This window comes from Pagrus major, chromosome 8 (assembly GCF_040436345.1).
Source record: "Pagrus major chromosome 8, Pma_NU_1.0".
Taxonomy (NCBI): domain Eukaryota; kingdom Metazoa; phylum Chordata; class Actinopteri; order Spariformes; family Sparidae; genus Pagrus; species Pagrus major.
In genome coordinates this window covers 19,519,325-19,546,741 of record NC_133222.1, presented here as the reverse complement: position 1 = coordinate 19,546,741, position 27,417 = coordinate 19,519,325, and the positions used below count along the sequence as shown (strand labels likewise).

Below are 27,417 nucleotides of genomic sequence, written 5' to 3'. Positions count from 1 at the left end.
CCAGTGACCTCCTGGATTACAGAGTGAACCCCCTTCCAGAAAGTCTGGATGTGGTCACATGACCAAAACACACGGATAAATGTACCTTTGTGTGTCTTACATTTAAAACAAAGGTTGGAAGTGTCAGGAAACATTTTCTGGAGGCGAACAGGAGTATAGTAAGTTCTGTGAAAAAATTTAAAGTTCTGTTCATGTATAGAGATTGAAGTACATTTAGGAAAAATCCCACTGCAGATCTTGTCCCAGTTTACAGGAGTAAACGTCACCTCCAAATCACGTTCCCACAACCACTTCAGAGAGTCATAACCAGAAGAATCAGAATAAAGTAGTGAAGTATAAAGCTTGGAAATCAGTCCTTTAGGAGACTTTGCCAGAACTATAGTGTTTTCCAGTTCTGACAATCTCATACGTATCCCGCCTGTCTTCAAGAGAGATCCTACAAAGTGGCGAATTTGGAGATACTTATAAAAATCTTTGTGGGGTATATTAAAACCCGCCCTGATTTGCTCAAATGATTTAACCGAGTCAGAATCCAACAGGTCTGCAAGATTTGACAAACCCTTAGACGAAAAAATGTTTTTGACACTTTTGATATTGTGAATATAGTGAGAGTCATCACATCGCTAACTGAGTTTCCACACCGTGTAAATTTGTAGGGAAGAACAGAATCAGATTGATCTTTGTAGTAGCAGGAGGAGCTGCAGCTGCTTTGGACAGTCATTGTGGGTTTGTGGATGGAAAGAAAAGAAAGTAAGAAAGGACTGAGAAGGTGGAGTACAACTGGATGGCAACTGAGGGTTAACTGGCATGAGGAGTTCGACTTGAGGCAAACCACAACTGATGAGATGTTGGTGTTGATCCCGGATCTGGGATTCGTGCCATTAGATGATTATCGTCTTTTAGCTGTGACTGTAACATTAATGTAACTTGACTGTTTGCAGGGTCACGCAAACTCAAACTGAGTTTCAGATGCCTTTTGAGTGTAAAGTCAGAGAAATGTTCAGCTTTTGTGAAGGCTGCTCCTCCTTTAGTACATTGTAGTTTTAAGCAATGCTATGTCTGTCAGTGGGACCACTGCTTTGGTCCAGACAGCAGTATCTCAACAACTGCAAGAATGATTGCCAGGAATAATTTTTACATACATTTATGGTTCCCAGAGGATAAATCCTGAAATCTTTTGTAATCTTCTTACTTATTATCTAGCACCCCCATGAGGCTGACATTTTTAGTTTTAATAGAACTGCCTCTGCAAAACACAGATATGTTCTTGAACACTGGTTTGTCACGCCACCACCACCACACCACGCATCCCCTCCTCCTGACATCCATCCATCCTGACAATCAGCTCATATACATGTAATCTGACTATGATGTGACATGTATTGTACAAATGTTAGTATGATACATATAAAAACAAACAGATTTAAAGTACCTGTGGTTTGTCGAAACATCCAATGCCAGCATTTTATTCTGGCCCTCGACTGCACATATCAAGCTTGATTACATCCAGGGTTTTTTATTTACAGGCTTGAATAAATGTTCCCATGATGTTCATTGATATATCAGAATTAATTTATCCCTTTCCTGCCATATTGTGTGACACTGTCAAACATGTTAGCCAGTAAGTGGTTGAATGCTAACATTAGCTGTTGTCTAATGGTAGCTAGTGGGTTACCAAATATGTTTGGATGTCCCTCTGTATTTTCAGTATTCATTGCCTTCAATGTAATTTGTCAGATTTCCTGCGTTTGAACGACTTGTAAACTGGAACTCAGCAGTGTAACCTTATCCTTTTGATGACAGCATTTGAGCTTCCCACCCTGAACATGACTTCAGAGGAAAATGGCCGCTATGTGAACATTGTCTGTTGGATGTGGTGTGGTTCAGACATTTATGTTCTCCAAATTCACTTTGGTGATTCCTTAATTTTCCATCTGGCACCATTATCAGGTCAAAATGTTAATTTGTCCAACGTTTTCATTTAAGACCAAATAACTGCAAAACTATTGACACTCCCACCAGTCTTCACAGTACTTTATGTTTAATACTAATTCGCAAATGTTAGCATGCTGACTTGCAAAATTAATATAATGAACACTCTAATCATCAGCATGCTACAATGTTACTTAAAGGGGCATTATGTAGTTTTGTACAAGAAATTCAGATTTTTTTTCCATAACTGAATAAACAAGCTGTTCTCAGAGGAAAATAATGAATTTTGTTTGAAGCTTGAAAGGTGGCAGGGTCCACCGAATATAAACAAAGTAAAACAGCATGAAATTGTGTTTTCCTTCAAGGTCAGTTTGCTTATTCAGTCATGAAAACAAAGAGAGTTTGCTTACTTAGTTTGTTTAGGCATTAAACTCATTTGATGATGATCTTTCTCTTCTGATTAAAATGTCTTCCCCAAAACTACATAGTGCACCTTTAAGTACAAATTCAAGCTATTTATATTTTACTTGAGTATTTTCATTTTATGCAACTTTATATGCTGACTCCACTACATTTCAGAGTCAAACATTGGACTTTTCACTCCACTACCTTTGTCTGACAGCTTCAGTTACTTGTTACTTTTCAATTTTCAGGTACTTTTTTATACAGCCAACAGTACATAAAGTAGTCACAGAACAACCTTATGCAAAAGTAATATTAACCCAAAACATCATATGTAATAGTTCTCTCTCTAATGAGAGACCTCTGATACTTGAAGTAAAATGTTCCTTACTTACCTCTACTTAAGTACGTTTTTGATTTCAGGACTTTAACTTGTTGTGGAGTACATATACAGCGTGCTGCTGTTTTTACTGAGTGAAAGAATCTTCCACCACTGATGCTATTGTTAGCATGCAGCACAATGTACTACTGTGCCTAAATACAGCATCACAGAGTCACTAGCGAGACTCTTTTGTTTCACTGGAAACAGTATTTGGTGTAATACAACTTTTGGGTTTAAAAAATGAAGAGCATAATGGCAGAAACATGTGAATGAGGTAAATAAACAAATTTTATAATCAGTGTGTATGCTAACAACCCTTGATTACTGACCACAACAGGGATTTCAAAGAAATGTCCTGGTTGTTTTCCAGGAGCTTGGGGCAGCTTTTTACTGAACATCCACAAACCCACAATCACTGCCCCCACTCCTGAAATGTGGTGGTCTTGGGTTTTTGTTATGTCGGCTGGGTGTCAGTCAAGTCCCTATAAAAACATCAGTGGCTGCAGGGGTCTGACCGCAGAGGAAAGCATTGCGTGCAGATCTCAGAGAGGCTTTTATTTTGGGTTAGTCTAAATGCTGTGGCTCTTTTGGGGGATGGCAGTGTCGTGTCAGACAATAATATCTCGTGTGCCCGTGTCAGGAGGGCAGTTTCCATCTGCACCGTGATAGCCAGACTTCACTTGGATATTCGAGCGGCGGTGCAGCAGCAGCACATTCTCTCAGGCCCCCGAGGAGAACTGGAATTGCTCCTGTTTTCCACCATGGCTGCTATTATTTCAGCTAATGACTGAAATATGAGTTCATGTGGCAATATTTGCTGTGTTACTTGAGGCCACGGCAAAATAGGGGCATGGAATATGCTCTGTCGGCCTTAACATACCACGAATACAGAAGTTGGCAGTGTTTGACAGAGCTGCAGACTGAACAGCGTTTACACTTGACACCTAAATAAATCTCAATTATTTGTTGTAATAAATAAAATGTGCAGTTTTCTTGGTCACAGAGTATCTCCATCACACGCACGACATTTAACATTTAAAGGATTTAGATTAAGTTTCTATACAAAGATTACGATTACAAAGATACAAGTGTTTTTCCTCATTTATACATAAAAACTCCAGGGGTCAGAGATAGGCCATTTTGGGTTGCATCATCCAGAGAAGATGCAATAAAAAACACCTGCCTTGTTAACTGTTAATGAGGACTTTCTTATGCTGTTAAATGGACTTAAACCTCGTAAAATTCTCAGGGTATTAATAGAATGCTAACATGAAGCTACAGCATGTTTAAGCTAGGCTTTTAATGTTAATGTCCTGTTGTTACACACCCAGAAGTGCTTGTTTTGACTGAAGGATGGTTGAGAAAAAGCAGAAAAAGAACATAAGTTGGGTTTGACTGCATTCTTAGTGGGATGAGACAAGGTCAAGAAAGGGGTCACCTGGGCTGACCTGACCCCCATTAGTTTTAAACAATGATGCAAGTAGCGTTCAGGTTGCATCTGTGTGCAAGATGGGGTGATGTGGTTAAAGTATCTGTACAGGTATTAGTATAAGTGTCACTGTTATATTTAATGAAAATAGTAAAATTCTTTAATATGCTACTCACATTTAGATGTTTCATTTAAGTCAGTTGTTTTCGTGGTGTTTGTAGCCGGGGGAGTGAAGTCAGTAATACAGTAATAACGTGATTTTTTTTGCCTTTGCCTTTGCATTTCTTTTCTTCTCTTTTAATTTGCTCTATTTCTTACATACAAGCTGCTTTAGAATAAGATATTTCTTGACTTTTATCTCTTATTTGTCTCAATTAAGACACGTTATGTTATAACTTAAATCGGAGATCACAACAAGCTAGCATTCAAACTGCTTTTTAATCATACTGTAACTGTCACTGTGTAAATAATCGTTCCATTTTTAAGTCCTGTTGAAATCTGAAGATTTACAATCGAACAGTAAAAATGAAAACAGATATGTTTTATTATGGCTGTCATTGTGTTGCTTAGATGATCAGTCTCTTGGGGCTCACTCGGTTAATCTGTGGTGATCTGTAGATTTCATTATCGGTCTATGTAATGGAATATTTTATGATTAAATGTCACTATTCAAATAAATCTCACATGAAATATGAGTTAAATATAGGTCACTTTTACAGGTCAAGCTGAACTTCATATTATTACATGTAAGAGTACTGCCAGTAGTGTTGTGTTGCCACAAATATCATGTGTGTTGGTATCTTATTTTTAGCCAGTGGTAGCAGAGGTATTCAATTCCTTTACTTAAGCTAAAGAAGTATTACAAAGTATGGGTCCTGCATTCAAAAACCTTCTTAAGTGAAAGTATAATCACCAAAATGAGCTCAGTAAGAGTAAAAATACTGCAGTACAATGTCTCCTTTGTCTGATATGTCATTATATATGACATCGCTAGATTTTGAATGTGTAAACATGTATTTTAAGGAATCTTATCCAACACTGGTGGTTACTCTACTACTGACTGAATGTCATGTTGTGTACAAGTCATTGCATTCTATTGTGTTGCCAGCAGCTGTCTTATCTGTGTGCTAGTCTTGTCTTGTTTATTTTTGTTTGTGGTTCATTACATAACGTCATGTGTTAGTTGTTTTGATGTCACAATGTAAAGTGTGTTGTGAACCCCAGAAAGAATAGCTGCAGCAATGCTAAAACTAAAACTAAAATTAAACTGCTTCATATTTTAGTCCACTGATTCCCAACCTGGGGGTCAGGCTCTGCCAAAGGATCACAAGATAAACCTGAGGGGTCGTGATTTGATTAATAGGGAAGGAAAGAAGAAAGAATAATCTTCTCTTACACAATTTTTTCTTAATTTTATTTTTATTTCTTTAGTTTTCTGTTGTAAGGTCCCATGGGGCAAACTTAAAGGGGCGTGACTTTGGCTCTCTGTATGTTGGCTTTGTTGTGAAGTTTTGGATACTGCGACCTCTTTGGGACTGCATCTGTTATAAGATGAAACCATCTGAAAAGTTTAGAGAGGTAATCAGTCTGTCATCTGAAATAGAAACCATTTGTTTTGTCACAAGTCAAAAATGTTAGAAACCACTTGATCTTCTAACAAAGCGTTGTATTTTATACTTTATTACATTATACAGTATGTTTTGTTTATGTAAAAATCTGAAAACTAACCAACAGGCTTGTATGAAATATAGTGGAGTAGAAGTAGCATAAAATTAAAATAAGTAGAGTAACATGAGTATTAAGTTGGCTACGGTACGTGAGTAATTGTATGCATTCACTTTCCATTTTACCTCACTTAATACTTTTACGTTACTTTACTTTACTTTAACTATACTGTATTTTCTGGACTATAGTTACTTTTACTTTTTAAGCCTGATCGGAGCACATTGGGCAATTTTTTGAGCACCTATGGTAACATATAAGTGAAACATATAGTTGGTACCTGAGAAATGTTAAATGGCACAGATGGTGCCACATTTGGAGATTCTGCCTGAGTACTCTGTACTAAAACCTCTTTAATTTTGCTCTGGTTCACTTTATTAGCATAAAAGTTGGCAGAGGTCATGTTCAGATGTTTTTCTGTGGTTTGCTAGAGATGTGGAGCTGCAGCTGATCATTCCTCAGGGATACTTATTCTAAAATTGTAATTAAAAAAAAAATCTTTCATTTATGCTGTGTGCCAACTTCAGTGACTCGGACCCAGTGACATATATACTTACACTTACACATCTGAACAAATATTTCAAGCGTTCCCTTTATTATGATACCTTGATTATTCAGATAGACCTTGTAGTTGCAGAGGTACACTCTGTTTACTAGTACTACAGTGTGGCATTAGTACTACTTGTACTGAAGTGTCTGAATACTCTGTCCACCGCCCTTACTGTCATTATGAATGGACCTATTAGTATCATTACAGATGTTGTATTTGGTACTCTGTTGTGCGGGCTCGTGTATAATGACGTCACTGTTGGAGCATCAAAGAGGATGCCTGTCCCGTGACGTCACCGCGCGTGAGTGTCGGGACGGTCCGGTGAGCGCAGCGACAGACAGCAGAGGATGAGGAGGGGATGAGCTGAAGACACGCTGGGCCGACAACTGCTTATCTGTGAGTCACTTTTTACGACTTTACACTTTTTATTCCCCCACAAAGAGACGCTCATGAGGCGGATTTAAACCGGAGATGGTTCGCTTATTTTACTTTCGAGGCTGCAGGCTGTGTGGCTGAATGTGGAGAGAAGGTTTGATTCAGCTGGTGAGCAGAAAGATGATGTTTATACTTTAGTGAAAATGCGGCTCATTAGGCGTTAGACAGACATAAACACGATCCTTTTTAAAATCATAGCTTTACTGGAAAACAAAGAGGTTAAATGAAAATAAAGTGGGAGAGAAAACTGCGAAGAAAGAAATTAAAAGAGGTTATTGTCTAATGAGATGTGAGAGAAGGCATGTGGTCGATCTACTGTGGCTTTTAAGTCATCACGGTGCATTCACGTTTTTTTTAAAGGTCTTCGTCCATCTTGGCTGAGAAACGATTGTTTTTATTTACTATGAAGGAATGTGCAGGACAGCAACAACAACTGTGGACAGACTCAATAAATAAATGCGTGAAGAAAGTAGCTCGTTTTTTCTGTGACATTCACAGTTTTGAGGATAAAAACAGAGTGATTTATTTGTGAAATTGGATTCTCATCACTTTTATACCACAAGTCTCCCTTCAGCTATGTTTAAGTTATTGTAGTTATTTTGGGAAAAGGCTCATTTCTTATTTTTACTTTTATTTTACTTTTACACGAACAATGCAGTCTCCAGTCTGTGATTTTCCTCCTGGTATTTATGGCAGTTGAACAGAATAAGGAGCACAGTGTTTATTCTGATCCTTTTCGTTCAGCAGAGGACAGACAGCACGATGCTCAGTCTACTGCGCCCCCTACTGGCCACCTGCATGTACCTGCTGCTGCTGCTGCCCGGCGGTCAGTGCAGGATCCCCGCGTACAGCAACGGCTTTCACTACCAGGACATCAGCAATGGGAACGGAAACGGAAACGGAGAGAGTAGGTCCTCCTGTGTGTGTGTGTGTGTGTGTGTGTGTGTGTGTGTGTGTGTGTCTGTGTCTGTGTGTGTGTGTGAGTCACAGATCAACTACATGCTTCGTTTATTTACATCACAACACCTGCATGTTGGGAGAAGACAGCTTTAATGAATGGAGCCCAGGCACTCAACCCAGTTATGAAAACAAACTCTGCCAGTGATTGATGTGGTTTGTAGTCCTCGTCCTGTGTGTGTGTGTGTGTGTGTGTGTGTGTGTGTGTGTGTGTGTGTGTGTGTGTGTGTGTGTGTGTGTGTGTGTCTGTGATAGAGATTTTTCGAGAACTCTACCTTCAAACAGAAACTGTTTGTTTTCTATTTGGGGCCCCTTGTCTGGCCCCGTCTTACTGATCCGTCTGTGGTCGCCCTTAGTGTTTCCTGTTGCTACAAACAGTTAAGCATGTTCATTTTTGTACACCGGTAAGTGTGAATAGTTTATGCTGTATACAAGAGGGGTGATTGATGAGTTCATGGCCTCAGGTAAAACAAGATTTCTCGTTCAATACAACTCTTGGAGTGATTATGCAGAAAGGTTGAAGTTAATAACTTTTGTGGTATTTCTGTTCCGGTAATTGTAAATTGCAAGTCAGCACTGTCTGAGAAAATGAACAAGCTGACAAGTCCATAGTCAGTGGTAATGGCTGCCATCCAGGAATGCTGATTTGACACCCTCAGACTACTACCTTCACCCCAAAATGAAGAAAAAGCTCAGAGGTTGTCATTTTGACTGTGATAATGACGTTAGCGCTGCTGAGGACCACTTCCTGGGGGTCTAAGACGCCGATCCGTTTGCTCCATTACCGTTCCATGAAATATAAATGTGCTTGATTTTCTGAAATTGACTCCTTCTACCTCAGGTCATGAACTTATCAATCACCCCTCGTTCAGTACTGTATAGAATTGGTATAGTCATGAAACTTAAAGAAAGTTTATGTCACACATTTAACATATCATATCAGGGAAAGTACTGCTACTGTAACACCTGACCAGTTCAGTACTGCCTAAGGACGCATGATATATACATTTCCCAATATTGACTTAATAAGCACAGCATCTACACACTACAGTAGTTGTCAGTATGCCCCTAAAAGTTGGTTTACAACTGCAAATATATATACATATATAACTTTTATTTCACTAGAAAGTCACATTGAGATCAAAATTTCTTTTACAAGTGAGAACTAGCCAAGACAGGATCAATATAGCAGCGTCACAGACATGACAAGACAACTACAACCTTAAATCACATCACAATAGCAGCAGTAAGCATACAAATACATTAAATAATATAGTGCATAGACAAAGCAACAATATTTATGCATTAGTGAAGCAACTGCAGCTGGCAGTGACCACTTCCGTTGTTCTGCAGTTAAATTAATTTAAAGATACAAGACTCTCAAGTTTAAGCTTGGCGTGCAGATCACTGCAGGACCAAGGACCAAAGTAGAACAGGTTGGAAATCAGAGTTATGATTCTCCTGTTTTCGATTTTCGATGCTTGTATCTTTTCTAGTTTACTTCAACGGGGTTCGTCTGCACGTGGAATCCCCGCAGCTTGCAGTGTCAGCCACCAGGGGGAGCAGCGTCACCCTCCCCTGTCACTACCACTACGAGCCTGAACTGGCCACACCACGCAGGACCCGGGTCAAATGGTCCTGGTTGCCCGCCAACATCATCGGTGCAGCTGTTTCCCCTGCAGCCTCCGCCAGGGAAACTGAGGTTATGGTCGCCATGGGCAACCGTCACCGCAGCTATGGCAACTTCAGGGGCCGCGTGCGCCTGCGACGCTCTGCACCAGGCGACATGTCTCTGGTGATCAATGAGCTGCAACTGAACGACACAGGAAGATACCGCTGTGAGGTGATCGATGGCCTGGAGGACGAGAGTGTGACGGTGGAGCTGGAGCTGCAGGGTGAGGAGTGTGTGTGTGTGTGTGTGTGTGTTAAGTGTGTTGATGAGTGTGAAATGTTACAGTAGTGTCATTTGGAAGCGTCATGGAAGTCTTGTATTGAGTCTTCTCTACTCTACACAGGCGTGGTGTTCCCCTATCACTCTCAGGAAGGACGCTACCATTACAACTTCTTTGGGGCCCAACAAGCGTGCCAGGATCAGGACGCCACCCTCGCTACATTTGAGCAGCTCTTCACAGCGTGGGAGGAGGGGCTGGACTGGTGTAACGCTGGCTGGTTGGCTGACGGCACAGTGCAGTATCCAATCACAGACCCACGTGCAGGCTGTGGGGGCGTGGACTTCGCTCCTGGCTTACGCAGCTACGGGCAACGGCATCGACTCCTCCACCGCTTTGATGCTTTCTGCTTCACCGCCTCCGTCAAGGGTAAGTATGACTGTATGTGAACATTTTTAAAGGTGCACTATGTAGTTTTGGGGAAGAACATTTAATCAGAAGGGAAAGATCTTCTTTTTCATGACTGAATAAACTGAACAAACAAACTGACCTTAAAGGACAACACAATTTCATTTCGATTACTGTTTTACTTTGTTTATATGTGGCGGACCCTGCCACCTTTCTAGCTTTAAAACAGCGTTCTGGGGACCTTATTTTCCTCTGATGATTTTCTCCTGCTTTAGGGAATGTGTACTTCTTAAAACACCCAACCAGGCTCAACTTCACCGAAGCGGTCCAGGCTTGTGTCAGTGATGGAAGTCAAATTGCCAAAGTGGGCCAGCTGTACGCCGCCTGGAGGCTGATGGGATTGGACCGCTGTGATGCTGGCTGGTTGGCTGACGGGAGTGTCCGTTATCCTATCACAAGGGTCCGGGCTAACTGTGGCCCACCAGAACCAGGGGTGCGTAGTTTTGGGTTCCGCCCACCGTACCTGAAATTTGGCGTCTACTGTTATCGGTAGATGCCGTGGCTCAATAACAAACCATTCTTACAGTGTACTGGTTCAAAGCTCTGTGTGAGAGGTTAGCATTAGCTGTAGCCTGGAATCAAATTAGCAGTTAGCCAGTTTGTTCATTTCTGAGCTATTTTGAAGCCTCTTGGTTTAATCGCTCTCCACCTTTATAAGACTGTAACTGACGTCTCAGTATTGAACTTTATTACCAGTCAACAACTGTTAAACTATGAACATTCATCATGTGATGCTACTTTTACTTAGACAAAATGTCTGCACCATATGGCCATAAGTATGTGGACACATGTGTAATTGTTGTTGGCATTAATACGCTGCTACAGCACTCTATCTATAAGATTTTGGAACCGGTCACAACAGCGTTAGTGAGAACAGCTACAGACGTTGGGTGATAAGGTCGGGCTGCAGGTGGTATTTCAGTTCATCAGAGTAAGACGGGGATGAGGTCAGGGCTCTGTGCAGGCCTGTTTTTCCACATCGGACTCTGAGAACCATTTTTTTATGGACGTCCATTTGTTCATGTGGGCATTGTCATGTTGAAATAGAAAGGTAGATTTTCTAAACTGTTGGAAGCACGCCATTGTCTAAAATGTATGCTGTACAGTAGAGGCCAAGCCCTGACCATGAAAAACAGCCCCCGATCAAATGCACATGAACGTATGTTGGCAAGTGTGTCCACATATTATTGGCCATATTGTGTGTAAAAAGAAAAAAAGAACATCTTCTTGGATTTAGATTATTTTTGCTGCAAGCTTTCCATTACAGAACAAATCGAGCTACAGACAGGTGACAAATTAAATGAAAACCCTGATTAAATGAGTGGAGAAACATCACAAACAGTGGCTCTGTTCTGCTGTGCGGGACATTTTGCTGGCATGGTTTGGGTCCACTTTTCCACCGGCACTCTCGGCCACGTCGAGTCAAACAGAGCCGTACCAATTTGCATTTCCAATACCAGTTTTACTATGCTGAGTTGAACTGCGCCATGTCTGGGATGGACCCTCTCTGTAGTGGGGCCAAAGCATGCCCGTGCTTCTGCTTGGAGGCTTGACACCCCAGTATCTCCCTCAAACGAGCGTGTGTTGCGGGACTTAACTCATGTCTGTGCATGAAAGTTGTTTTTAAAAGTTACTGTGTGTTCAGCTCACAGCAGCTTCTTACTGAATCTCTGTGGTTTGAAGTTGAGTTTCTCTCCAGTTTCCACGTTTGTACTTTTAGATATCTGCTGTATTTTACTGTTTCTTGTTAAGTTCCTGCTAGGGAAAACCCAACATTTCCTGATTTTGTTGCTTCATAATAAAAGCTTTGAAGTAAATACACATCAGAGGACTTTTATTGTGAAGAATTTATAGGAAAGGAAATGTGTTTGTCACTGAACTAATGGCTATTCTACATCAGTACTGCGGGAAAGAAGAGTATTTACTGACCACTATTCAAGACAAGCGCATCATTAGTTTAAGACACACCTTCAAGCAGGTAGCTCTCTTGTAATGGAAATGCAAATCCCTGCCGCGCTGGGCTGACGTGCCGAGTCAAACCGAGAAAGGCTGAGCCAGCACATGTGTATGGAAAAGCCCCGTCAGAGCCCCATCAATACAAAGTTGTTCTGAGTGATCATCTTTATCCTATGTGAAACATTTCTATCCTGTTGTGCTGTTTCATCCTTCCACTAGAGTTGCAGACTGTTGTAGAAATCCATGCTGAGGGTCATTGAAGCTGTTCTGGCAACATGTGGTGGTCCCACCCCTACTAAAACACTTAATGTTGTTTTTTTTCTTTAATTTATCACCCATCTGTAGTTTTGCTTCAAATTCTTTCATTTCAAACTCATGACGGTTATCAAACTCAGAAAAACCTTCTTATTCAAATGAATTCACTGCACTCCAGCCGTACCTCAGTCTGTCATCTATCCTGTAGCCTATTTATTCAACATTGAACATCGTCTTTGTCAGCAGTGTCCTCCAGAACATTGCAGTCAAACAGCAGCAAACATTTAAATATTCAGTTTTTCAAAGTGCCTTGTGAAAGGGCACCTTAATGGTTGAGCATTTTCCTGTCATCTCTTTCCATTTACTTCCACCACCGACTCTTTTTGTTGTCTTTCTAACACTGTGAAATTTATTGGAATCTCTGTTTGTCTCCTGAAATATCTGTGTATCCCATTTTATGAAATATAAAGCATCTCTTGTTCCTGTTTCTGGGTGACTAAGGGTAGTGCTCTGTGATGGAGAGTTATGAGTGAGTATTTGTATTGTTTGTAATATTTAAACTACCTTGTTTACATCCTTTGTGGAAGAAGAAACAGTGTTTCGTTACATACATGTACCTTTTGTTGTTTTTCATCATATATGTCTATGCATTTGTACTATTTTCTACAAATAAATAAAAACACCACTGTAAAGACATGTTTAGGCTCTGCTTTTTAGCTGTATGCTCACATTAGCATGCTTGTGGTTATCAAGTTAACAACTTCTGGATGGTATTATACGGAAGCCCTAAAGGGCCATGCATTCATACATTTTATTTCCTCCGTTTTCCCGTGATAACGAGTTAATTTCATTTGTTTTCTCGAGATCTCGAGTTATTATCTCGAAATAACAACTGCCGTTTTCCCGAGATAACGGGATAATTTTCTCGAGATCTTGAGATAACGAAACGATAGTGTAGTATATTAAATCATTGCAGGAAACATCATTCAGTGTAGCAATGTCACAGGAGCAGGAGCAGATCGATCACCGCGTCACATATCTTTTCAATCAAGGCCTGACACAGGCTGAAATAGCATTATGCCTTGCTATTACAGATAATATACACATTAGTGTGCATAATCTAAAAAGACGGTTAGCAAGGCTTCAGCTATATCGGCGGCGCAATCTAAGTGAGCCTGATGTCGTCGTTAACTACATAGCTGACCAGCTATGTAGTTAATGACGAGATCTCGAATTAATTATCTCGTTATCTCGAGAAAACGGCAGTTGTTATTTCGAGATAATAACTCGAGATCTCGAGAAAACAAATGAAATTAACTCGTTATCACGGGAAAACGGAGGAAGTAGAAGAAGTGTGAAAGTACTTATGTAGATTTTTCAGCTATTTGTACTTTACTTGAGTATTTATTTTTCAGAAAACTTTTTACTTTTACTCCTTACATTTTTAATACAAATATCTGTACGTTCTGCTGCGTAAACTTTCTAATCAGGCTTGTTACTTTAGTTTGAATGGATTTGAGGGGAATTATCATTTGATGCTTAACCAATCCAAAATGTCGGCATTTGACATCCTGGGAATGATGCTCAACAATAAACTATCTTTTATGGTGAATTTACAAACAAATCCTACTGATTCTACCTTTGAGTTTAATAGTCTTTGAATTATATTAATACGACGCGAGGTTCAGTTAGCTTCCCACAGAAATGGCAGGTAGAAATGTCCTTCAGTGGGATACTTGTACTTTTATACTCTTGAGTACTTTTCAGAGCCTGTACTATCTTACTTTTACTTGAGTAAAGAATGTGTGTATTTTTGCCACCTCTGGATACAGGAGGTGATTTGGAAGTCTGGAAGCAGAGTAGAACTAAAGTGTTAGAAATGTTGACTTGTAGGAAACGCTGCATGAAAAGGCGGGATCCCACCAAAGTAATCTCCTGGGGCCCATCTATTTATCATATTTCATGTCAATCCATTGTGTGCTTGTTGAGTGATTCATAGAAATATGCATTGAACTGACATCGCACGCAACATGTTTGGAAATCTTTCTTGATGCCCTTTGATTCTTTTTTCCGATTCTGTTTTTCTCAGATCCTCTGAGAGCACACCACCACTGGTTGGTGGATGCTCAAGGGCGCCGTACAGTTTTACTTACAGTTCAAACAGGAATTCCAGGGTAGAGAGGTGAGATGGGTCACTGACCCATACAAACAGCTACTGTATGTAAACAGCGTCACTCTGTCTGAGCACGATGCACTTTTAGATGAGTGGAGTCGAACACGTTGCTACGCCCTCCTGCATCCGGGTGTGAACAGAAGTCCCAGTGATTATACGGCCAACGGGTTTTATAAACACGTCCTATTTACACCTGCTGGCCAAACATGAGTGGACACACACACACACACACACACACACACACACACACACACACACACACACACACACACACACACACACACACACACACACAGATTACATGCCTACACACACACTGCCACATATACATCAGATTAACACACCACTTAGATGCATATGTGTATATGCAACCACACATGTACTTATATACATTCAGGGCTTCTCTCCCTGTTACACACACACAGAGCGGATCTGTTTGCAGTGACTGTAGTGATGAAGGTACTCGCTGTCGAGGCTGATGAAGGACCTATTTACTGTGTGTTTTTTCACGGTCGAGTTCCACAGGAAGGTAAAAACAAACTAAATGCCAGGTTTGTTCCTCTGGCTCGGAGAGTTTACCTCAAATTTAACAGCTCCAGGGAAAGAAAACGACAGAAAATCTCTGTGTGTGATTTTCATAAGTTAGGTAACATACAGTGCAAAGAGCCCTGTATAGTTGCTTAATACAAATTGTGAATGACCCCGGGGTAAAAAGTGCACACAATGATTTCACAGAGATCGATGATTCCAAGTTTTATTTGGCACAGCACAGTACAGCATACTGCATGTTCACATCAGGATTCGGGATCTGTCTGTTTGCAGCGTTACACATATTTTGGTTTATTTGTCAAAAGATAAGTTCTACACATAGTTGCTCACATGTTGGCGTCATGTTGGAATTTGAGCACATCCTGTAGAGTAATAGATTTAAAATTTCGACTTCATTCATGTATTTATTTGTACAAAACGTACAATTCTTTAGGCAAGCTTGGTGTTTCTCTTTGTGGCCTCGTCAGGCTCACTCATCCACTTTAATACTCTGTAGTGTGTTTATTGAAGTGTGTGTGTGTCCATGAAAGTACCATTTTACTGTGTGCGCGGTTGCGTTTCAGTGTTTGTGAATTTTCTGTGAGAAGTCAGATATGGACACGAGTATCTGCTCTCAAAGTTGAAGCAAATCTTGACCTTTAAAAGGTCATGGTCAACATTTTAAAACCTCCTCCTCCACCTCAACCCTCTTCTTCTTCTTCGTCTTCTTCTTCTTCTTCTTCTTCTTCTTCTTCTTCATCATTTTAATAATTTCTACTGCTTTCACAGCTTCTTTTCGCTACAATTGTGTCATTTCTCAAGTTTTAAGAAGTATTTCTATTGATAACACACGTGAAACACAAGCAATAAACCTCTGCAAAGATGTCTGAGGGTTTACTATAAAAATCCATTTGCGTCTTCCTGTCAAAACCAGTCATGCCTACTTGATTAGTATCTGCAACTTACCAGTAAATTAAACTAACAAATCAACAAACAGGTTGATGACGAACTGATTGAACAATAAAATCGTCTGATACGTTATCGACAGATCCTGCTGTTCAGAGAATTGTAGAGAGAATATTTACAGTGAGATCTATAAATGCATGATTCTCACATCAGACAGTGTTGACTGTTGAGTGTTGAGGTTGTTGCTCTTAAGAAGTCGCAAATATAAACCCCAACCTGCAAAACATCTTTTGCAACAGGTGACCCACAGAGGTCGACTTCCTGGAGGCTCCAGCCGATTCAGCGGTACACAATAATTCTCACTTGTTACTCTGTATGGTTTCCTTGCCATGTGTCAGCCACAGATGAGGACTGTTATAAATTTTATGTGGAGTTTTTTAAGGTGCACTTGATTCAAATGATTAGCACTGAAGTGACTGAAGACTCCCAAAAGTGCACAAGTGCCGACTGTTTTAATCCAGGTCTGTTGCAGTGACTTTAATCACGTCTTGAACTTGGATTTCTATTCATCATCAAATGGAACAGCACAATCATTTCAGTACATCTGATACTGCGGTGGTGCAGTTGATCAGTGGTTCTCAAACTTGAGGTTGTGACAAGATAATTCAGGGTCCGTAAAGATGATTTATGGTATTAAAAACCAATTTCTACTGCACCAATGTATGTCTTACTTGGATTTGTGATTTTATGCAAGACTAAGTTTCTGTAAGCCTCAAAGAATACAGAACGGAATTTCCACCGTTCTCCATCATTTAAGGGCTCACAACCAAAAAGTTTGAAAATCACCGTCCTCGTCTACAATGTAAGAAACCATTTGTTTCGCCGGCCTGAAGCGCACAATTGTAGTCATTAGAGTTTAAGACCAAATAAAAGAAATAAAAAACACTAAGAAACACTAGAAAAATTGCCCTAAAAATATAGCAAAAGTCTATGTAACAATGTGTTTTACTTCAGAGAATCCAGCTGCAATTGAAAACACTTCTTTCAGGGGTTGTTTTGGACTTTGTGTGTCACTCTAAAGCCTCTTATATCTCTACTTTATCTACCTTACTTTGTGTGCAGTGCTGGCAACTGTTTGCAGAAAAATGTCATGTTGTGCATTGAAATAATACGCCCTAATGTTGGGTCACAGCTATAAATTAGACAGCATAAATACAAAGAAAACTGCCTTCAGAAGGTGCAGAGTGACACTCAAAGATCCAAAACGTCAGTCAGTTAAACTATCACTGTCTAAATGTGCTTTAGTGTGTTTATATACATGGTCGGGACTGTTATCTTTTTGGTCGGGCATTTGCATTGGTGTCCATGCTTCTTTGCAAGAGGGGTCCTTTGTGGCTCTCTGCTGCATGTCCTTTCATTCCTGCTCAGAGCTGCTTCCTCGTTTCCTGTTGGCTGCTGACCCCTTTACTTCTCCTCCTCAGGGATCTTTTGTGTAGCCTGTTGCTGTTGGTGCCAGCTGGGGGAGAAGAGGTACGAATACTGATGACATCATGTAAACACGAGCTGCCAAAAAGACTTATAAACTACCTTGAATTGACTTGTGTTGTTAAAGGATCCAGTTAAAGGATCCAAAAGCTACCGTGAGCTCTTCATCAGTGTAATGTTGAAATGTTAGCTCTGCGGGAGGTTTTCTGTGTACAAAATACTAGATCACTGATGCTGGCTGACTTTCACACATCTTACAATTTATGTCCTGTTTGTTTCAAGGTTTTAATCTCCCTACATTAGTATTGGTAATCCCTCTGATAATCAATTTATATTTCAGTATTTCCCTGAAAATTTACCTTCTGTACATTCCACCTGTGGCTCCTCCCACTGTCCGTCTGGCTTGCAGCGTATCACCGGCAGGTGGCGCTGTGTGTAGCCCGCGTCACACTGGTAGCGGACTATAGAGTTGACGGGGTAGCGCTCTCTGCTGCCGCCCATAGGTCGGCTGTGTTCCACCTCAGGGGGAGCTCCGCACATGACTGGAAAAGAAGACAGGCAACAGATAAAGAACAGACATCAAGTGATAGTTAAGAAGCTTTTCCTGGTCGTGGTTGGTAGTTCATTTTTGTCCCATGACCTCGATCAAGATTCTTGTTGTGGTGCTTTGGTTTAATCCAAAGTGTCTTAGAGTGCACGAAGATGTATCTCTGTTCTGATTGACATAATCTCCAACCACAAAAAAACAACATTTTTGTTATTCCAACTGTATGTTCCACATCAGAGAAAATTTTACAACCAGAAAGAATTCAATAACTTCTTGACCAGACATACATTTTAACTCAGTAAACCTACCAGGTCCAGCCTTGCAGGTGAAGGGAAGGTGGTAGTTACAGGGCACGTCGTTCCACTGTCCACCCTCGTGCCAGATCATCACCACACAATCCTCTCCGGAGTTGAAGTAGTTATCTGGCTGGTTGGGCCTCCAGTTCTCAAAAGTCTGAGGAAGTTACAAAGACAATCAGTAAAAACATTGAAAAACAGTTTATGTAGAGATTTGTGAAGGAGCCAAACTCACCAGAGGACTTCCGTCTGTCCAGCGGAACTCATTCTGCACATCTTTGTCATTAAGTCCAATCCACTGGTAGTCCTGACCGTTGGCTGCAGCGCAAAGAAATTTTTAGCTTTGAAACAATTTATTCACCACGTCCCCTCATTCTATCCTTACATCCCACAAATAACTAATATGTAGTAGTAGTAGTAAGAAGAAAAATTAATCAGCAATAAGGTCCTGGGTTTGTGAACAACCCAGTTAGATAGGGAGCTGTTCAGGGGTGCAGCCTGCCTGTCACCCAGTCGATGTAGGGTGGGAAACGTGAATAAGATCAGCATGTATAGGAAGAGATGAATGCATTGGTGAATTTTGAATTTCACCTAGAAAATATGTTTTTCATCTCCCTTTTAAAGTAGTTCAAAGAAGCATCATCACTCCAGAAGTTGTTTTTTGCTATTTTAAAAAAACATTTCTCCCCAAGTTTGAACGCTTATTTCCCTTTCCTGCAATCCATATTACATATAATATAAAGTATTACTGCAACACTTATCACATATATCTGGAGAATCTCTACAGCCAATATCTTGAAAATCTATATTAAAACTCACAATAAAACAATTTAGATGAATAAAGAAAGAAAGATGGATAAGAAAAATATGTATTTTTAATTTTGGAGTGAATTGTCCCTTTATAAAAAGGCATGCTTGCATGCTTACAAGTTTGCAAATGCCACTGATTGCCTCAAGACCAGCTAGACACACACACTGACACATTTACTCACAGTTGACAAACTGCTGCTCCTCCTTAGAGCTGATGCTGACCAGGTGGGCGTTGAGCTCCTGACAGCGTTGCTGGGCCTCAGACCAGGTGTCTCTCTCAGCAAAGTGGAGGTAACAGCTGCCCATGAACTCCAACCAGCCTTCAGCACAGCCCTGCACAGCTACACACACAAACACACACATCACAACACATTAAGACAAACTGTAAATACATTAAGGATGTCATTTCTATGTTGATATCAGTTGACTTCCTTTAATTATCAGCTAAATGGCTTTGAAAACAATGTGCTGTTTGTTGCAGTAGTTTGGTGACTCACGTGTTGAGCAGTCTTCACCAGTGAAACCATTGGGACACTGACACACAGCGACCCCTCCCTGCACAGAGCAGGATCCTGAGCTGCAGGGGTTTGGATCACAGGGGTCTGCAGAGTCTGAGAGTAGCGAGAAAGAGATTTAATGACTGATTATGTCATTCCTGTTCATCAGTGGTGCTGCACCAAAACATTGAACATGTTTTTGGCTTTATGATGAAGTATTTATCAACAGAATTACAGTAAACACCTGAACCACATACCTTCCACCACTTCAGGCTGTTCCACAACAGCAGGGGTTTCCAGTGACATTGATGGTGCTGTGGTTGGGCTGGTGTAGGCTGCGTCTGGAGTCACTACGTACTCTGTAGGTCCTGCACGGCCTTCCTGACTCTCTTCCCAGAGTCCTGATTGGCCGAGACTCTCAATGTACTCATTGTACGCGGTTGGTGTTTCATGAGGGGCTCCACTTGCTGAGAAATGCAACCTCTGGTCCAAAGTGCCACTGAATTCATGATGAATCCCTGACCCACTTCCCTCCCCGCTCACCTCCACAACCCCCCGACCCTGCTCAGGGTGGCGTACCTGTGGCGGTTCGGTCACTTCCATCATGTCGTTGTCTGTTAGGTAGATGACATCACCACGATGCTGGAAAGAGTCCCCAGAGGCAGAGGCACTGCCTGAGACACCAGATGGAAAGCCACTGTGGAACCCTGATCCAAAGGGGCGATATCCAGACACCTCCTGCTCACCAGACTGCTGGACTGTGAGGTCAACGGCACTGTGGTCGACAAACGAGATGCCAGAAAATCCACCAGACCCTGATGCAGACACTCCTCCTGATCCGGATGCACTTGATTCCAAGAAACCTCCACTGGTTTCAACACCTCCCTGTCCTAATTCCTGCTCCGTTGGCTTTTCGTGTTTTGACACCTCCACCATCTTCCCATCCACTATGATGATAATCGACTCTCCACTGATGTCCCCACCTTCACTGCTAAAACCTGATCCTGATATACCAAAGCCAGAGTGTTGTCTGTCAGGGCCCTCTCCAGATCCAGATGCACTACCCAGTTCTCCAGATGTGACTATGACAGCACTTCCTCCTTCTGCCTCCTGTGGACCTCCAGAGGCAGATTCCTCTCCGGAGAAGACATCAGTGTGTCCGCTGAAGATGACTTCCTGTCCTGAACCAGAGGAGTCAACACCGCTGGCACTGGAGGTGCTGGACTCCACCGGGATCTCCCCGCTAGCTGACTGATCAGCTGAACCAGAACCAGACTCATCGACAGGGAGTGGAGGTAAGATGGGTTTCACTGTGGGAAATGTTAAGAATCCAGACAAGAGTACATTAGATGCTCAATGCAGATTGTGTTATATTGTCATGTTTGCAGAAAGACACTTTTCATTCACACTTTCTTACCAGTAGGGGCAACTTGATGAGTTGTGATGGTCGTCTTGTTGATAAACTCCTCTATTTCAGTAATATTTACACTGGTTTCAGTTTCATTGTAGATAACAGTAGTTTCGACTAAGGAAACAGTAGTTTCAACTACAGAAAAGCAGACAAAACAAAGCTGAGATGATGAAGACGCACAGAAATATCAATGATGATACTGATGAACAAACTCGCAAATTTAGGCTCATGTATTGTGAAAATATATTCAAGATCAAGCCTTGTAACAAAGACTTAAGAGAACAGATTTAATGCATCTGTCTTACCTGTGGGAGCAAAGTGATCAACTGCGACTGTTGTCTCTTTGATAACATCCACCGTCACTATTGTCAGATTCACACTGGTTTCAATTTCAGCTGAAAAAGACAGAATGAGATAACAGATTAGTTAAGCAAGAGTAAAAAAAATAAGTAATTTGGCAAAACTAACTACTTATTTCTCATTACTTTTAGCTAATTTGTTCAACCATTTATCCCTGATGTGTGACTTTGACTGAACTTAAAGCAGCTGTAAGCAATATTTTTTTTCTTTTTTATTTAGAATAAGTGTTAAATAGCTCTATAATGTTTAGTTAGTAACTAATGTATCTCCTTCCTCTGCTCATGCAGTAAAAGAGAAAATACATTTTCTGGTATCCCTGCCCAGGGAGGGGATCGCTAATTGCAAAACAGACAGGAAGTAAGCTGAAATGATGACAATGCTCTTAACCCCATTGAGGGACTTAGGGCATCCACAAGAGTCCACCAATGATTGCCTCTGATTTCTGGTTCAGTTGTATGATGATAAATTAGTTGAGCTTCTCTATGATCTTCCTAAAGTATCTCCTGGGGTACAAATACCTCTGTCTAGGAATCACTGCAATACAGTATCAAGTTGATATGATGAATTGAAATGAATTCTGGCAAATATATACTCTAGAGTTTCACTGTCTAATACATACACAGCTCTCTATGCATTGTAAACATTTGTGAACATTGTAGCTGGATTTAAAGAGAAATTGTCTTGTATTCTATGTACTTTTACTACATAGCTGTGCATCAACACATTGGCAGCCGTCAAATAGAAACAGTTTTTTTTTCCAAAGTCAATAGCCAGAAATCATATGAAATAAAGTTATTAAACTGTGCATAACTATATAGTCGGTTTGTGATCACTTTCTTCTAAAGAATGTAAGATGTTAGGAGAGGCATACCATCTTATGTTAGTGAATTTGGCTGAAAGGAGAGCTGTTTAATAAACAGTTTGTACTTTATTGTAAGTTTCAGTGTGACTTATCAGGTGGGCAAATGTACTGTATACTCCAAACAGAGTATCTAATTGCCTATATCCCACACTTCTCATCTCTATATGATTTTGTAATGCATGTGTTTATCTTACCATTAAAATATAACATATAAACGTGACTACATCTCTCCTACCTTTAAAACAGTAGGCATCGTAGCGCGAGTGCTCATCAGGAAATCCTGTCTGGTTGGGGAAGGCGTAGATGATCTGGACCCCGACCTGACCACCTCCACAGTGGGACCTGGGGGTTGTGATGGGGTAGCGGACGCTGCGGTCCATCAACCAGCCTGGACGGCACTTGTCAAGCCCTTGTTTCCAGGCAGCGTACAGCTGGCCAGTGGTGGCCAGGGTGGTGTTTAGTTTCTGACAGTGCTGCACAGCCTCCTCATAGGAGAAGCTGTCATAGTCACTGGTGAAGAAGACCTCGCCTGGGAGGAGCATTTACAAGAATTCAGAAGAGTTCAAGCAGATAGGCAGATAGATATATGTGTTTAAATGTAAATTCTAATAAATCCTCACCTTGCAGACGTTCCACATAACAAAATACATCATAGAGTTCAGTAGCTGGCCTCAGGCCATAGGATCTGACTCCTGGGAGGTGTGGCAGATTACCAGCACAGTTATCTCTGGGTGATACGATGGGATACCTGAGCATGAAAGAGGATGTTGATACAGCTATATTAAGGATTTGATTTGCTGTAATATTCCTACAGGAATCTGTTTTTTCATACAAAATAAACCTTTTTCATTAAGCAATTTTAAATCCTGGAGTTTTGAAATTTTAGAACAACAAATTCCCCCATTGAGACAGGAAGAGCAATGGTCTTCAAGATTTTTTACAGTTATTTGATCCCATCACAGTTTTGCTCCGATAAGTAGCCTGGTCCAAGAACAAATTTAGATATTTTGCAGGGGAGAAAATAATGATATCATTGCCTCCAGCTCACCTGACAGTCTGGTCGCGGAGCCAGCCAGCATCACACTGGTGAAGGCCTTTCTCGAAGGCCGCCTGCAGCTGCTGAGGGCTGGCGATGACAGCCCCAATATTTTTGCAGGCCTGCTGAGCCTCCAGGAAGGTCAGAGTGTAACGACCAGTGATGGGTCGGTAGTGGAACACCACACCTGGGACATGAGAGTGAGGGAAGAGAAGAAGCACAGAAGACAGAAGGAAGGTAAACTGTCTCATTTTATGGTATTTATTTTCCTTTGAGCTCAGCCTACTTTGTTCAGTTATCTTTATATCCTCATCGTGCATTGTTCCCCAACTGCAGATTGTGGTCATTTTTTTCATAGTTTGAACATTTATAAGTCATTTACAACTTACCTGTGGGAGCCATTGCAGCATCAATGCCCGTCAGATCGAGTCCAGGCTCACGTATTACAGGAGTCACTTTAGAGTATGTGTCTGTCACACTGGGCGGGAGGGGCAGTGGGAATAGGGTGGCGACTTTTCCACCACTGAACTCCTTACGCTCAGATGGAGTCGTGAGGCCCGGGTACACTCCAGGAGCAGGTGTCATGCGGATGATATCTGGGAAAGGGGTAGTCCTCATGGGCACAGCACCTACATCCTCACCAGCTGAGGACACAAGATTGCAGACAGTTCTGAAGCCTTAGTGAGGAACACCAGGTTAATGTTGATGGTTCCAATGCTAGAATAGCAGATATATTGAAATCTTAAAGAAGAAATCCATCCTAAAATAACTTTTTTACAGAATAAATATAAATTATTTTGTCAACAATGAAAAGATTTTCTCTTATTCTCCATTAAGTGTTTACCTTGGAAGCAGATAGCATCATAGCGAGAGTCTGGGTAGGGGTATCCTGTCTGGTTGGGGAACAGGTAGATGGTTCTCACTCCCAGGAGCCCCCCTCCACACTGAGGCCTGGCGATGTTGATGGGGTAACGCACACTCCTGTCCCCGAGCCAGCCAGCGTTACACACATCCATGCCGGCCTGCCAGGCCAGGTAAAGCTCTCCGGTGTTGGCGAGCCGAGCTCCGAGTTTAGCACACTGGTCACCTGCTTCATAGAAGGTGAACTTCTCTACAGACATGGAGTAGAAGACTCTGCCTGGGAGGAGAGAGGACGACACAGACGACACACTGACATGACAGTCCACAGCTATGTGCAGAGGGTTCATGTGTGTCGGGTAGCTTTTGTTAGATGAGTGTACCTGACATCTTCTGGGCAAAACAGTACACATCGTAGGTCTCGTTGACATCTCTAACTCCATAGGTTCTCACGCCAGGGAAGGTTTCCTTGTCTCCATAGCAACGCTCCCGCGGCTCCTGGATGGGGTACCTGGAGAGGTGAAGAGAGATGTCAGTCAGCAGGTGGACTTGGATGAAAATGATGAACATTTTCTTAACTAACATCATGTATGTAATATAATGTTTACATAATTATCATAGTTATTGTAGCCAAAATCAGGCCTAAACCTAACAAAACTGCGACTGTTTTACATTGTTCAAACATCATCAGTTGGACTGTCCCATCAGATCATCAAAGTAATGGATGGACACTACCTGACAGTCTGATCAGAGAGCCATCCAGCATCACACTGGTGGTATCCGTCATCGTAAGCAGCCTGGAGCTGTGCTGGAGTGGCGATGCTGGCACTGTTCTGGATACAGGCTGCCTTGGCCTTCTCAAACGTCAGGGTGTAGCGGGTGGAGATGGCTCGGTAGTGGAACACGATACCTGTGAGACACAGGAATTTTTTTATTTTATGAGCTATTTTTTAACATTTTTGTTTTAATTTTGTCAGACCTCAACTGGCATGATAAGACAGTGGGCTTGATTAATTAATTAATTTATTCTATATATACTTCTTTGTACCCAACAAAACACCAATATAGTGTATAAAGTTTTAAGAACACCTGCAATTTGATGCAAAACATGTTTGTAGAAGTTTAAACTTTTTTCTAGTGGTGTAAAAGATCATCTTGTTTACCTTTAGTTTGAGAAAACAATTGAGATACAATTATAGGGGCTAAGTTTCTGTATGTTTCAACAAACATTGATGGAAGTTTGTCTACCTTGAACCTGGATCTCCACAGAGTCATAGTTGTCCTCAATGCCGTGCATCACCTCGCAGCGGTAGATGCCAGAATCTTTAGACCTCAGCTCTGTTATCTCGATGGTGGCGTCAGTAGGTACCAGCGGGTAGTTGATCATCGTCACTCTGTCCAAATACTCAATCTCCACGTGAACTTTTCCCTCTGACGCCACCAGGATCGTGGTGACTTTCTCCTTGGTGACGTAGGTCCATTTGATGCGGTGGGAGAGCGGGGCGACAGTCGGGGCTCCGGGGTCATTGACGGTGTTGTCCTGGAAGTAGCATGGTACCACTACCTTACTGCCCAGCAGAGGATGGAGAGGCATCTCCATGGGGATGCTGACACGCAGCGTGCCATCCATGTCTGGGGTAGAGATAGGTCATGATTAATTAGTTAGTCTTCTTATTTGTTAATGACGATACAACCTAATGTTTTGGCAACATCTCTTACAGTCATGTGAGCTGTGGGCTGTGGCAAAGCCTTTATACAAATAGTAAAATGGTAAGTGTACTGTGCTTATATATCACAAAGCGCTTACCCTACACACATATTCACACATGGGTGCAGCAATGCAGAACTATAAAGGAACCAGGGATCCAATTACCAACCCTATCTACACTTAAAGGGTAACGCCACCAATTGTACCCATTAAAGTGTGTTTTAAGGTCTTGGGGAGTAGTACTTCATATGTGAAGTAGTATAAAGCCTTTTGTGGCTCCAGAAGAAGCTGCATGTCATCTGATAAACTGCCTCCAGGGGTGTCACTCAGTGGCTCAGTGGCATTGTGGGTAATGTAGGCACCAGGTTTTGAAAAGGAAGAAAAATATGTAAAATAAAAAAAGTGACATTTGTCATTCTGCTTTACTCATTTTGATCATTTGTTTTTAAACTGTCCTGCAATGTTAGACCAGTGGACTGCTTTTTGGTGTTCATGAACAGTGGGGGGGCCTACATACATAGATTCTACATAATGTTGCTTGAAGAATATTTAGATAGAAATAACTAATCTTCTCGCTGATAGTCTCTTTTGCTTATGTAGGTCGTATAGAGGCATCAGTATTAAATTTAGACTGTAATTAAGTTCTAATCAGATAGAAGATAACATAAAAAGGACAGGACTAATGAATCCCTTTTTATGCCACAGCATAATATTCATTTCTCATTGTCTTAAAATAGTCAGGTTTCCAAGGGGTCCTGAGACAGGTGTTTAATTTCTATACAATGATGATAAAGATAAGAATCCATTTAATGAAACTGAAATTCAACAATTGCTACTGAAGTTTTCAACAGTTTTTTCAACACTTACCTTCCTGGTCTTCAAACGTTATTGTTGCCGAGATGAGGGGCAAGGACACGCACAGCAGAAGCAGAGGGGTCATGGTTACCTGAAAGAATACCCAAATGTTTGAACAAGATAATTAATGACAGAAAAGACAGGCAGAGCTTAATGCTACAGAAAGTCATTTTGATGTTTAAGGTTATATTTGGTCTTTACATCACTTACTGATCACAAGTCGGCTAAAATTAGCACAAAGAATAAACAAAGGGAGTACACAGAGGGAATGTAATAACTACCATAAATGCTCAGTGAAATGCTCACACAAGTGTGAGAATGAATAAGCAGGTTTATTATCATTTCCTCTACTCCCGAATACCACTGTATTTTTCCTAACTCCTTTGTGCCTACATTCATACTCCATGTAATCCAGGATATTCAGTGAATTTGGTTATAACGTCACCCTCATTAGCTACAATGGAAATAGGACGTCAGGAGTCTGTAGTATCATTTGGAAATACCATACATGCCCAGTTAGGAATGAAAGCCCCTCTGTCTCAGTACACAGGAAATGTCTTTAGTTCTAAAATAAGGTTGAGAGGGAGAAGTATGATTCATTCGTCTCAAGTGCTTTTCCATTTGTTGAAAACTAATTAAGAAATTAATGTTGAAATGAGGCTATTTTTCCACCTTAAAAACATTTCAACACGTGTCCTTGTCTATTTG

The 27,417-nt window shown here is 41.2% G+C and overlaps 2 protein-coding genes across 2 annotated transcripts; one reads left to right on the top strand and one right to left on the bottom strand.

Annotated features, from left to right (window-relative positions):
* Nucleotides 1-7,614: 7,614 nt before the first annotated feature.
* hapln3 (hyaluronan and proteoglycan link protein 3) lies at nucleotides 7,615-10,659 on the top strand. Its single transcript, XM_073472598.1, has 4 exons — nucleotides 7,615-7,759; nucleotides 9,306-9,704; nucleotides 9,825-10,127; nucleotides 10,382-10,659. The coding sequence occupies exons 1-4, from the start codon at nucleotides 7,615-7,617 to the stop codon at nucleotides 10,657-10,659; spliced, it is 1,125 nt and encodes a 374-aa protein (XP_073328699.1).
* Nucleotides 10,660-17,408: 6,749 nt separating this feature from the next.
* On the bottom strand, nucleotides 17,409-26,794 carry acanb (aggrecan b). The gene is made up of 18 exons (XM_073471847.1): nucleotides 26,722-26,794; nucleotides 25,395-25,778; nucleotides 24,882-25,056; nucleotides 24,530-24,657; nucleotides 24,133-24,426; nucleotides 23,678-23,932; nucleotides 23,301-23,475; nucleotides 22,873-23,000; nucleotides 22,488-22,781; nucleotides 21,336-21,425; nucleotides 21,037-21,165; nucleotides 19,877-20,929; nucleotides 19,620-19,733; nucleotides 19,305-19,463; nucleotides 18,548-18,630; nucleotides 18,325-18,469; nucleotides 17,829-18,011; nucleotides 17,409-17,500 (listed from the first exon to the last, which is right to left on the bottom strand). Exons 1-18 carry the CDS (start codon nucleotides 26,792-26,794, stop codon nucleotides 17,409-17,411), a joined length of 3,954 nt encoding a protein of 1,317 aa, XP_073327948.1.
* Nucleotides 26,795-27,417: the final 623 nt, after the last annotated feature.

Coding starts and splice junctions, on each gene's coding strand:
- hapln3 (XM_073472598.1), top strand. CDS start 7,615: ATGCTCAGTCTACTGCGCCCCCTACTGGCCACCTGCATGTACCTGCTG. Junction 7,760..9,305: donor CGGAAACGGAAACGGAGAGA/GTAGGTCCTCCT, acceptor TATCTTTTCTAG/TTTACTTCAACGGGGTTCGT. Junction 10,128..10,381: donor CTTCACCGCCTCCGTCAAGG/GTAAGTATGACT, acceptor CTCCTGCTTTAG/GGAATGTGTACTTCTTAAAA.
- acanb (XM_073471847.1), bottom strand. CDS start 26,794: ATGACCCCTCTGCTTCTGCTGTGCGTGTCCTTGCCCCTCATCTCGGCA. Junction 21,166..21,335: donor TGATCACTTTGCTCCCACAG/GTAAGACAGATG, acceptor GCTTTTCTGTAG/TTGAAACTACTGTTTCCTTA. Junction 18,012..18,324: donor CACCTGCAAGGCTGGACCTG/GTAGGTTTACTG, acceptor CTTCTTTTCCAG/TCATGTGCGGAGCTCCCCCT.